This window comes from Rhinoderma darwinii, chromosome 12 (assembly GCF_050947455.1).
Source record: "Rhinoderma darwinii isolate aRhiDar2 chromosome 12, aRhiDar2.hap1, whole genome shotgun sequence".
Taxonomy (NCBI): Eukaryota; Metazoa; Chordata; class Amphibia; order Anura; family Rhinodermatidae; genus Rhinoderma; species Rhinoderma darwinii.
In genome coordinates this window covers 50,653,356-50,666,430 of record NC_134698.1, presented here as the reverse complement: position 1 = coordinate 50,666,430, position 13,075 = coordinate 50,653,356, and the positions used below count along the sequence as shown (strand labels likewise).

General features: G+C 40.4%; 1 protein-coding gene across 4 annotated transcripts in view; it reads right to left on the bottom strand.

The window, feature by feature from the left end:
* The window catches only part of RYR3 (ryanodine receptor 3), a 658,838-nt gene that overhangs the window by 322,171 nt on the left and 323,592 nt on the right, over window positions 1–13,075 (bottom strand). For all 4 annotated transcript variants that reach the window (XM_075844915.1, XM_075844916.1, XM_075844917.1 and 1 more), the window contains 6 exons: window positions 9,559–9,767; window positions 8,611–8,771; window positions 5,680–5,713; window positions 3,748–3,911; window positions 3,361–3,526; window positions 1,329–1,415 (listed from right to left, as the gene is read on the bottom strand). In XM_075844915.1, the coding sequence (XP_075701030.1) occupies window positions 1,329–1,415; window positions 3,361–3,526; window positions 3,748–3,911; window positions 5,680–5,713; window positions 8,611–8,771; window positions 9,559–9,767 (821 nt within the window). The remainder of the gene's footprint in view (window positions 1–1,328; window positions 1,416–3,360; window positions 3,527–3,747; window positions 3,912–5,679; window positions 5,714–8,610; window positions 8,772–9,558; window positions 9,768–13,075) is intronic.

The following is a 13,075-nucleotide window of genomic DNA, read 5'->3' as shown; positions in this document are numbered from 1 at the left end:
AAAACTACACGGGGGGAACTTGTTAATGATCTCAAGGCAGCTGAGACCACAGTCACCAAGAAAACCATTGGTAACACATTACGCCGTAATGGATTAAAATCCTGCAGTGCCCGCAAGGTCCCCCTGCTCAAGAAGGCACATGTACAGGCCCGTCTGACGTTTGCAAATGAACATCTGGATGATTCTGAGAGTGATTGGGAGCAGCTGCTGTGGTCAGATGATACTAAAATTGAGCTCTTTGGCATTAACTCTACTCGCCCTGTTTGGAGGAAGAGAAATGCTGCCTATGACCCAAAGAACACCGTCCCCACTGTCAAGCATGGAGGTGGAAACATTATGTTTTGGGGGTGTTTCTCTGCCAAGGGCACAGGACTACTTCACCGCATCAATGGGAGAATGGATGGAGCCATGTACCGTCAAATCCTGAGTGACAACCTCCTTCCCTCCACCAGGACATTAAAAATGGCTCGTGGCTGGGTCTTCCAGCACGACAATGACCCGAAACATACAGCCAAGGCAACAAAGGAGTGGCTCAAAAAGAAGCACATTAAGGTCATGGAGTGGCCTAGCCAGTCTCCAGACCTTAATCCCATTGAAAACTTATGGAGGGAGCTGAAGATCCGAGTTGCCAAGCGACAGCCTCGAAATCTTAATGATTTACATATGATCTGCAAAGACGAGTGGGCCAAAATTCCATCTAACATGTGTGCAAACCTCATCATCAACTACAAAAAACGTTTGACTGCTGTGCTTGCCAACAAGGGTTTTGCCACCAAGTATTAAGTCTTGTTTGCCAAAGGGATCAAATACTTATTTCTCTGTGCACAATGCAAATAAATATATATAATTTTGAATATGTGACTTTTTTTTTTTTTTTTATATATAATCTATCTCTCACTGGTAAAATTAACCTAGCCTAAAAATTCTAGACTGTTCATGTCTTTGACAGTGGGCAAACTTACAAAATCAGCAAGGGATCAAATACTTATTTCTTTCACTGTATATATATATGGTGGAGGTTACTTGGGGGAGTATAGAGCAGACTCACGAGCTGAGCCGACTCCATAGAACGAGCATGTCAGCTGTATCTTACAGCCGACACTTCAGTGTAATGAGCAGGATCTCGCTTGTTTAACCCCTTAGATTCCAAGGTCAATAGCGACCGCAGCATTTAAGCCGTTAGAACGAGGGGGTGGCTCCCTCTGACGTGCTATTATTCTATGCTATAATAAATAAAAATAATACAATCGCTCTTAAGTACGTGGTTCAGAAAGTAAATTACTAAACGGCAGGTAAATTAAAAGGTTAAAACAAACATAAAACCATACCTTTAATTTCCCAAGTTCAAACTGGAAGAGATTAGTGCTAGTCGGCTGCAGAAAAACTGCTGGGAACAGCTTGGTGTTTGGTTCAACCTAGCGAGAGAAAATGGATTTATTTCAGTAGAAACCATCATCTAACACAACACAGTAATTCCCTTTAGGTGACGCATTATTCAAACACAATAGGAGAGCTCACATTATTCAAGCTGGAAGCCATAATACCTGTTGTGTGGTAATAATTTGTCAATAATGTCTGTTCAATTACCTTAACAGCGTTTTGAAATATGACAACTTACATACACCCACAACTAAAAGTCTTAGAGATGAACAGATTAATTACTAGATGAGTTACAGCAGACAAGGTAATGTTGAGAGGAGCGGGGAACGTTGTTTTGCCTACATAAACATGTTACTTTTAAAATCCCAACATGTGCCAAGCTATAAAATGATCTTTCTGGCAATGCTTTACATTTTGTAACAGTAGCAGAAGGAACGTTACTTGAGGATATTGTAGAAACGGGGATATAAATGGCACCAACGTCACTTTATATGGGGATGTAAGAATGCAGCACACCGTCTTTATGAGCCAGCTGCAGCCCACTCAAGGATTCACAGGAAGAAGCAATGACGTCAGCAGTCCAAAAAAGCAAATCTTTTTATTGTCCCATAGTACAGACCCCAGCAACATTTTGTCTCTATGTGAGCCTTTTGTGAAGCTTGAAAAAGGCTCACTTAGAGCCGAAACATTGCTGGTGTCTGTACTATGGCACAATAAAAAAATATATATAGCTTTTTGGGAATGCTGATTGCATTGCTGCTTCTTCTTTTGACTACTTGAGGATAGTGATGAGAAGATTTTAGGAAACTAGTCCTTGAAAGGAAATGGCCTGTGAAAAACTGGCCTAAAGGCCCTTATACCTGGGCCCATGTTCAGGCAAATGAGCGTTCATAACGATCAGCCAATGACCGAGCAAACGCTTGTTCATAGGCTGATCACATCTGTTATGGGGCCAATAATACGGTTGCTATTCGGCAGCACCTCTCCCTGTGTAAACAGGAGAATGTGCTGCTGACTTAATGGAAATGTATGGGGACGAACGATTGTAGTAATGACCACTTGTCCCCATACATAACCGATTATTGCTCCTAAAGGAAAGGAGCAAGCGAGCGCCGATCAACGAGCTGTCTCATTGATCGGCGCTCTTATTTAAGGCCCATATCGGACCCTGAGGCTGTGTGTGTTGGAGCTCTATATTTAGTAGCAGTTATGGGATTGGATCGTGCTCTGATAGATCAGGAAAAGATTTCCCTAAGTCCTCAGTAGGATTGGGGTTCCTTGGGCCCACAGAGGAAATAATTCTATGGGCTCACACCTCCATCTTAACACAACATGTGCACATTCATTTTTCATTGCATCATACACTGTGCTGTTATTATTTCACATGCAGGATCATTAATAAGGCCTAATAGGTTATTTTCGAATAAAAAAAATAAGAAATAGACCCTAATGGCAAGTGAACAGCTCCAAAGTCCACTGCAAATAGGTTGGTCTTCTGCTGGATCTTTAGACCTAGGTCAAAGTTCCTTGTTGATGCCTTACAGCTTCTGAAAACCAGGTGTTTTTGAGGCACATTTGATAAAGGTTTATGAAGTGTTTCTTTACAGCGTTTTTGGCATTGTCCATTGTCAAAATCTGCCTCGAAAACGCCTCAAGAAGTAATCCTTTTTACAAGGCATAATTTTACGCCTCATCTTTTGCAACAGTGGCGTAAAATTACGCCTCAAATGTACTATTCCGCTTTTAACCACTGAAAACAATGGTAAGCTGTTTTCAGGCGTTTTGAAGATGTATTTCTGGGCATAATGCAACTGTTTTGCGCTTCAGAATATGCCTAAAAAAACTCTGTGTGAACATATCCTTACTAACAAAATGTGTCATGGCCGTTTACATCTATCGTTAATTTTAAATAAGTTAAAATGTACATCAGTTACATTTCAGCATACCTGAAAACAAGCAGCACGTATTTTATAAAAGTACCTGGTAGCAGGTCCCCAGATCTTTTCCATTGGCTGTGAATGACAGGAGCCCTGTGGCCAGATCAACAAGGCACCCGATATCAATATCTACATTGCTGCGGCTTGACCTCTGAGAGCCAGTAGAGAGGTCACCTCCCCACACCATATAACAATTGCTTCGTTTAACACTGGAAGTATGAAAATAAAAGGAGGGAGATAAGATAGGACCATCAGAACATAAAGGGAATTGCTGCTGCTGTATCTTGCATGATTCCCATTATTTAAAAGCTGAAGTTATACAGTGTGCCTGTGGTGAAGAGAGTCTGCTGGAGAAATACATATTACTAAAAGAGCCCATATTACTCTACTGTTATCTCTACTGGGTACATAGGTCAAAACCAGATTCTACCTTTCATGCACTCTGCCCCTTTCATCTCCTAAAGTGACAGTCACAGTGCAGTTCTTGCTTAAGTCAAAATTTTCACAATAGAAGTGGTAGTCGGGAGTCACCCATCCTACCCATACTGAAGATGGGTCTTGTCCAGCAAATATTCGGACAGAGTAGTAATACAACTAGAGAGACAAAATAGAAAAAAGCAGTAATACAAAATCCAATATTTAAGAGCATGTCAGAACAATCACCTGTAAATATAATATATGACATTTTATAGTTACATCTATTCGTGGGACACATACGTGACAACCATCACGGCTGCCATTATAGATTCCACAGGGTTGGGGCTCATGCACACAACAGCTGTTTTCTTCAGTGTACTATCCTTTCTTTGCGAATAGAATACTGAACTATTCATTCCTTTTTTTTCAAATCCATGTGTCCATTCTGCAAAATTATAAAACATGTCTTATTCTCGTCAGTGTTTGCGGTCCCTCTCACTCATTCTAGTCTATGGGTCCACAAAAAAAGGACAGCACATGGAAGCCACTAAGATCTGTGTATTACGGTCCGCAAAACGGGAACGGTCGTCTGCATGATGCCTTAAACATCTACCTTGCCAATGTCTTTTGCTGGCAAGTCTAACTTGTTATGCAAGGAGATATCCACTGTCCCATATTGCTGCATAACTAGGCAGATTTGCCATTGAGGAATATGTGAAAAGATGGTCATAACCTCTGTGGGTACTATAATGGTAGCCATAAAATCTGTTGTCACTCAGCCAAGAAGGAGCTGAATGGAATATTAAAACATTTTGCAGAAGAGGACAATTCATGGACTAAAGAAATCCTTATAAATATACAATCATATACCATAGATAGGACTAATCGCTCTTGTATTAAATGTTCACTGAATAAACGGACATGGTTTTGGTAATTACTTCAAATGATCTAGTAGTATATTTATTGTAGATATGTTTAAAACCCGCTATACTGCTAAAAGAATATAATGAAGGCTGATGAATTCTTTCTCAGCACAGTACCAAATTAGGGGGATAGAGAAAGACAAAAAATAAGGAGGAGGAAATCCACTAAGGTAATAATGCCTTTAGTAATTCCTATATCCAATGATTTATAATAGGTAGCAGGTTACCACTCACCTATCGGCCTTGTGCTATGATAGGCACAACGCCACTGCAAAACATAAAGTAGGGAGAACTTGGCCGGCTGCCACCCACTGCTTTCCCACAAGAGATCAATTTTTACTCAGGGAACAATAATGTGGAAGAGGGTAAAAAGTTGCAGTATCGGAAACGGGCCGCTGGCTCATCAATCACATAAATCTTTTTGTGTATTAAACTTGATTTTATTGGAACATCGACAACACGTTTATGGACCAGACAGATCTCTTAATCCGGTCAACTAACCTGATGAAGGGACCTATCCGGTCCAAAAACGCGTTGTCGATGTTCCAATAAGGATTTATGATGAGCCAGGCGCCCGGTATCATTACTGAAACTTTGTACCCTCTTCTACAAATTAGGGGCATAGTACATAGACAAGAATAATCCAGGTACGGTAAAATATTTATCATAAGCTTTGTTAGCACCATGGCTTTAGTTTTTCAAATGGATACCGGTGAACACAGATGGACCCCATTGCAGAATGCCCTATTCCTGGCATGAAAACTACCAGAAAGGATGAGGGAACCCCTGAACGCAATTGTGAACAGCTAATTGAAAAACGAAATCAACAAGTTCCTGCCCGACAACTAGTAAATTCTGCCAATCCCAAAACTGGGAAATATATGAGCTTTCAATTTCTAAATGTAAGACATTTCTGTTTAAAAAATTCAATATATTTATCTAGAGAGATTTTTAAATGCATAGTACTCAACATATTGTTTCATTAAAACTAAAAAACACATAACTATTGAGTAAAGACTTACTGTGGTTGCGTGAGAACCTTCTTGAAGAGCATTTCTAAAATAAAAGAGCAAAAAAAAAGCGAAATCAACAATTTATTTGAAAAAATACCTTGATAAAAAAAATTATATATATATATATATATATATATATATATATATATACTATAATGTAAAGGCCGTGTATGTGTTTAATTGTGGGGGCCTATTAACAAATTTCTCCACAGACATCCAAAGAGAGTTGGCGCAGTGTACGTCAGGCCAAACACAGACAATATAGACAAAAGAAACTCAGGTGCACTTTCATTAGAAACCTGGTTTATCCATGTTTCAGCAAGGCCTACTAATTATGAAGAAATACCAAGCACTAAACTGTGTAAAAGATGTCAGGAACAACAAAATAACATACAAATTTCATTATTAACATTAAAATTGTAAAATGTAAAAATTTGAATTTATACATGTTGCTATAATCTAAACATGGAGGGGGTAATCCTGAAAACTGCACGCTGATGCCTTTTGAGACTAATTGGATGCCTTTATTTGAAAAGGGCTCTACAGGATAAGAAAAATATGGCCACTTGCTTCCAAAGACAGTACCATAGTTTGCGTGTAGTATTGCCCCTCAACCCCATTCACGTCAATGGAGTTGAGCTGCAATAACAGACACAATCCATGGATAAGTGTGACACGGTTTCTAGAAGAAAGTAGCCATGGTTTTCAAATCCTGTACAACCACTTTAATGTGCATAGAAAAAAAAGACAATTAACATTAAATTAGTTACTATGGAGAACACCAATTGTTTGTCATGTCGTTAAAGGAGTTGTCTGCATGTGATAATCCTTTTTTGTTAAAAGTCTCTTGCTGCTGGGACCTCCAGCGATCAGCTGTAATCTGTGGGGGAACCCAGCAGCAAGTGTTAAATTCCTCTGCAGTGCCATAAATGAATTCGCTAGAAAGAATATTTTGAATTTTGAGTTTTCTAAAATGTCCTGCAACATCTTATGGGTTTACTTTTGAAAACGATTTTATATGGCCTTTTATTCCATACACAAGCAGCTCAAATCTGTTTAAATAGTAAGCGGACTGAAATGTATGGTTCTAATTGAATGTTCATGTGAAGGGCACATTTTTTTGTGATGGATGCATACTATTTCATTCAATCTCTGAAATAAGCAATGTTCGGCAAATTGAGATAACGTTATTATGTTTTTAAGTTCTCAATACATAAATGATGTTTGTTAAAGAGGCTCTGTCACCACATTATAAGTGCCCTATCTCCTATATAAGAAGATCGGCACTATAATGTAGGTGACAGTAATGCTTTTTATTTAGAAAAACTACTAGTTTCTTAATGCCCAAGTGGGCGTGTTTTACTTTAGACCAAGTTGGCATTGTACAGAGGAGTGTATGACGCTGACCAATCAGCATCATACACTTCTCTCCATTCATTTACACTGCACTAGTGATATAGCTATATCATTATGTGCAGCCACATACACAAACATTAACATTACTGCAGTGTCCTGATAATGAATATACATCACTACTAGCCTGGTCGTGATGTTTATTCAGAATCCTGACACTTCTGAATCTTTCCTGTGAGATTCCAGCAAGGCAAGCGTAATGTCGCGAGATTACGATGTAACCTGTCATTTCAAACAAGATTACGCTTGCCTTGCTGGAATCTCACAGAAAAGATTCAGAAGTGTCAGGATTCTGAATAAACATCACGTCCAGGCTGGTAGTGACGTATATTCATTATCAGGACACTACAGCACTGTTAGTGCTTGTGTATGTAGCTGCACATAACGATATAACTATATCGCTAGTGCAGTGTAAATGAATGGAGAGAAGTGTATGTCGCTGATTGGTCAGCGTCATACACTCTGTACAACGCCCACTTGGTCTAATGTAACACACGCCCACTTGGGCATTAAGAAACTCATTAGCATAAAGCTAAAAATCGCTCATAAAGTGGTTTAAAATAGATCATTTTTCTAAATAAAAAGCATTACTGTCACCTACATTATAGCGCCGATCTCCTTATATAGGAGATAGGGCACTTATAATGTGGTGACAGCGCCTCTTTAAATAAAAAACAAAACAAAAAATAAAACAATAGTGCAGTCGACTGCGCTATTGATTCCGTCAAAACAACAGAACCCGTTCACAGCGGTGACAAACGGAAACCATTAGCAAAGTTTCCGTCACGATTGAGATCAATGGTGATGCAAACGGAAACTAAAATTTCCGTTTGCCTTTCCGTTGAGGGATTACCCAACGGAAACCTCCAACGGAACCCCTCAACGAAAGGGCAACGCTGATGTGAACAGGGCGTTATCTACAAGGGAACAAACTAACAAGGAGATTACTATGTACCCTAATTTACCCTAAAAGGATTAAAAAATTATGCACAAGCACACATGCCCTTACTCTTAAAGACTTTTCCGCGAGCTCTCTTACATTAAAGTATGGCTTCCTAACTGTGGTAGATGTCTTCCTTTCCTACCCATCCACCTCCTCTAATGTACTCTCCCTTATCTACCCCCAATCGCTAAGTTAGCATTTTTGCCTGAAAAATTATAACATTTCAAAAAGGCGTCCTCTGGAGGTACATAAATAGAACTAAATTAACATAGAGAGCCATGCATGCTATAGTGATCTATGTATCCCATATAGATATGACATATGTAACCCCCTTCCCGGTAGTCACACACAATATATGAAAATCAGCTCCTATCTTGTGCTCTGTTCATTTACTGACAAGCGTTCAGAAAACTCCTTTAACAATGCAGGTTGTTTTTTTCCTTTTTTTTTTATCGGGGTTCGGTGTACTTATAAACTCATGCCCTCTTTGCCAAGGAAAAGCACAGTATAAGGTGAGCAGATTTTTTTTCTTGTAATTGGTGAAATTACAGTTACTTTAAAGTATGGGCAATAAAACAAAATACCTCTTCTGAAAGTTCTCTTCATTGCTGAAGGCAGAGTGGAACTCCACAGGCATACTCAACCTGCAGTATATCATATCTTCATTGCTATTCTGGGTGCCGAAGGTTTTATGTGTAACCTTTAAGCATGGAGGGGCTTCTACGGTTCCATCTTTCCTTGTCACCTAAAAGTTTCAAAGTACATGTAAAAACATCTGTAATGAAAACAATTATATACAATACTATACAATGTGGAATGAATAATGACACTCCTAACGAATGGTGGTTGTAAAAGCAGAAGTTGTAATAGAGGTCCGCTTTTTTTCCCCCAGAAACTGCACCACCCTTGTCCGACACTGCATTTTGTATTCAGTTACACCTAATTGAATGGAGTGGAGCTGCAATACCAGATGAAGCCCGTAGAGCAAGAGTCTCGTTGTCTGGAAATCAGAACAGACAATTTTTTTTTTACTCTCATTCAATTCCTATTAAATATATTGTTCTTAGTGAGCAAACCCTAAACATTTAAAGTAATCAACCACTGTTAAGTTTACTTTGGTTGCAAATAAAATATCGAAGAAAAAAACATCACAAGTAAAAAAAGATCCCCCTAAAGGTTTGGTCTCATGTTAAATACCCAGTTTCATAAGGGATATGTTCGGGACCCCCCTCTATGAGCCAGAGCAGAGAGATGCTAACAAACAGAAACTCTCATTCCTTTGGACCCAGTCTGTGCATGCATTGGTATGGCTGCAGGTAGTACTACATTTGCCCTGTAAAAGACGCTGGAGCGAAAACAATCAGCCAACGGCAACTTCCTTCAACAAAATCAGCTGTTAGTTGGGGTCTAGGACCAACCAGCAATTTTTTAGAATTTTAACAGAATTTTCATTAACTTGACATAAGAGGCGAACTCTAAGAGCAAAACATGAGTATAAAGTAATGAGAAGAGCTGGAGAGGAATGCAATTACCTCAATGTGAGGATGATCTTTTGGCACATTGACAAAGGTTGGTAAGCGCTTGCTGAACCACATGGCTACATCTCTGTTCATGTTGACAGCAAACGGTTGGAAGCCCTCCTGTAGGCCACACATCGTGTAGTATTTGAATGTGCTGGCATCTTTACCAAAGTTCATGCGACCGATCTGAGACAACCCGAGGGAGCAGACAGGTACAAAACCTGCAAAACACATAAACAGGAAATAAACTCTGGGTGATATGAGGAGAAGACAGATGGCACGCACTCCAGGTAAAAAGCCTTTTACAATCTGTTTGCAGGACTTCAAGTTGAGTTTATAGAAAATACAATACAGGATACAAAAGAAAACTTGATGTTTCATTTGGTGAATATCTGTCATAATCTGGTAAAAATTTGTATGGATATTATGTAACTACCGAAATATAAAACAAAACAGATCATTTCAATATCAGGGTCATAATTATTGTACTGAAATACAATGTGCCTGTCTGTTGGGCTTTTCAAATCACTCATTGAAGTAAAAATAAAAATGGGGAACAGTTTAAATACTTGAATGCCACACAGAGCTCATTTATTGTGAGCTGATCATGCCAGGGTGTGAGTCATTATGGGAATTTGTTGGTGGCCAAGGATGAATTAGTGATGCCCATTAAAAAATTTAATATTATCCATTGTAGACTTTCAATTCTCTCAGCAGTAATTCGTCTATTGTCTCCTGATATAATGCAGCAGTAGAAGGAAAAAACAATTGCAAATGCAGCTACAATATGTAAATATATAGAAATCTATAACAGATGACTATTTGATGGCATCTCATTGTTAGACGTGAGTAATGTTAAACCTTGCAGAAGTAAACAAGATAATACTGTGATGAAAGCAATGAGACCACAAATACTTAAAAAATGACTTGGGACGTTCATGGATCTTTCTTATTAACAGTTATATTCTCGTTCACTGTTGTACGTTGTAAACTGGTGTTCAGTATACTTTATATATCATGTAAGTCTCTATATAAAAAATAAAGCAACTTTGCAAATGGTCTTGATTAAAAATGTCATACCATTTTGTGTCTACAGTTTCTATGCAGACCTATATGCCTCCATGGTAACAGACTACAAACAAACCCTGCAATCATACTCTCCCTCATCTGTCCAATACTTTTTGCTGCCATAAATTTATTAGCTTAGCAAGAACTAGGGTACAGATGGAAGAGAACATGACTGCATTATCAGAATACACTGGGATTGTTTGTAGCAGTGGCATCGCTAGCACCAGGCATTTAGGGAATAAACCCTGGATTTTTGGCCCAGTGCCACAGATCCCCAGGCAGGCACCACTGTCAACTGGATCTGCGTCCTCAGGATGCAGTTGACTACCATGGTGGTGCAGGGAGCTATCAGCTTCCTACTGCACCATTCATTGTGCCATCGGCATTTCGGAACAGGTACTCACGATTGTGTCAATTCATAGCGCCAGCATGCCAGGGTCCCGTTTCCAGTGTCTAGTAAGCTGCAGGTCAAAATTGGCCTGTAGCCAACAAGATGCCGGGACAAGATACCAACTCAGGGAAGTAATGTCATCTCACTTGCCTGCACCGAGCTACCAACTGAACAGGCTGGAAGAGGCCTAAAGACTGCTCTGCTCCATTCGTCATGGGAACAGGGTTAGGTAAATTAAAATGTTTGCGATGAAGCTAGTCTATGGATTTATGTAAATGGCAACAACAGGTTTAATTTTGTAAGGAGAAAAAGCCCATTGAAGTGAACAAGAATTTGAATTGCAACTTGCTTGTGGCAATGTACCCTGGATAGCAAAACCAAAGCAGGGCGGTTATCAATTGGAAGAACATAGTGTGACTTTTAACACATTAGGCCTAGTCTGTACAAGCTTCAAAGGATGGCAAATGGACATCTGTCTTTCCAAACTCAGCAGTCATGTTGGAGGTAAAATAAGGGAAAATGGACAATTTAATATTCATGGTGCTCCTCACCCTTTTACCTCGCTGTCCAATCACCAACATCACATTTTGCCTAATAAGTAGCAAGGTGACTCTAGAAAGCTGAGCCCAGGACTGAGGATATAAAATATGACTGTTACCATAAAAAAGTGTTCACATGCTGGGGGTCAGATCTTAGTCAGTGTGCATGCATTGTTTTCCTATCCTCCAGGAAGCATTAGACTCTACAGATTGTAAGTGTGAAGGCCCTTTTACACCGGTTGATATTCGGCCGGTGCAGGCAGCGCCGATCACAGGGAGATGTGCTGCCGATAACGATAATATTTAACTTTTTTTAAAATGATATGACCAGCAGATGATCGAGCATTTGCTCGTTCATCTGCTGATCGTTCCCCTGTTTACACAGGCAATTATCGGCAACAAGCATTCTAGGCCTTCTGTTTCTCTCCCTTTTATATTGTAATGGTTTTATAAATTTTTGTATGTCATCTTATTTTGTCTTTTTTTTTTATACTTTTTTGTAAGCGCTGTATTTTCTCTTTTAAAGCTTAAAAGTGTAATAAGTTTGGTCCTTGTATGTCCTAAAGAAGGGGTCTCAAACACGTGGCTCCAGAGGCTGCCATCTGCGGCCCACAGGGCACCGAAGCTCCATCGGGAGAGGAGAGAGCAGGCCGAAGGAGGAGCATGATCGGCTCTCCTTCATGAGATCATGAAGGAGCGCAGTCCCTTTTCCGCGCTGCTAGATCGTTGGTGGTGGGTGAGAAATGGCTACACAGCCCCCGGTAGATAGTAGAACCCCCCCACACACCCTGTTGACAATGCTACACCCCCCCCCCACTGTAGTTCGCTCCATTGGGGCTCCTTCTAGGAGTGGAATCCCCAGCTAGAGTGTGTATATATATATATATATATATATATACACACACATATATGGACAGTGACTTCAGGGCCTTGGCAACGCTCTGGCCTGGAAATGCGGTCTAGTAGGCTCCCCTGACATCAATGTCAACATATGGACAGTGACTTCAGGGGCTCCTTCAAAAGAGGAATCCTCGGCCATGGCGTCAGCGATATTCGGGATACCACTCCTAGAGAGTGCTCCAATGGAGCTATCTATAGGGGGTGGCACTATCTAAAGGGGATGTGTTTGTGGCACTATCTATAGGGGATGTGTGTCAGGAATATCTATAGGTAATGTGTGTTGAACTATCTACAGAGTGCATTTTGGCACCATCTCCTGAGGGCACTGTGGAACCATCTACAGAGGGCACTGTGGCACCATCTACAGAATGCACTGTGGCACCAACTACAGAGGCCACTGTGGCACCATCTACAGAGGGCACTGTGGCACCATCTACAGAGGGCACTGTGGCACCATCTACAGAGGGCACTGTGGCACCATCTACAGAGGGCACTGTGGCACCATCTACAGAGGGCACCGTGGCACCATCTACAGAGGGCACCGTGGCACCATCTACAGAGGGCACCGTGGCACTATCTACAGAGGGCACCGTGGCACTATCTACAGAGGGCACCGTGGCACTATCTACAG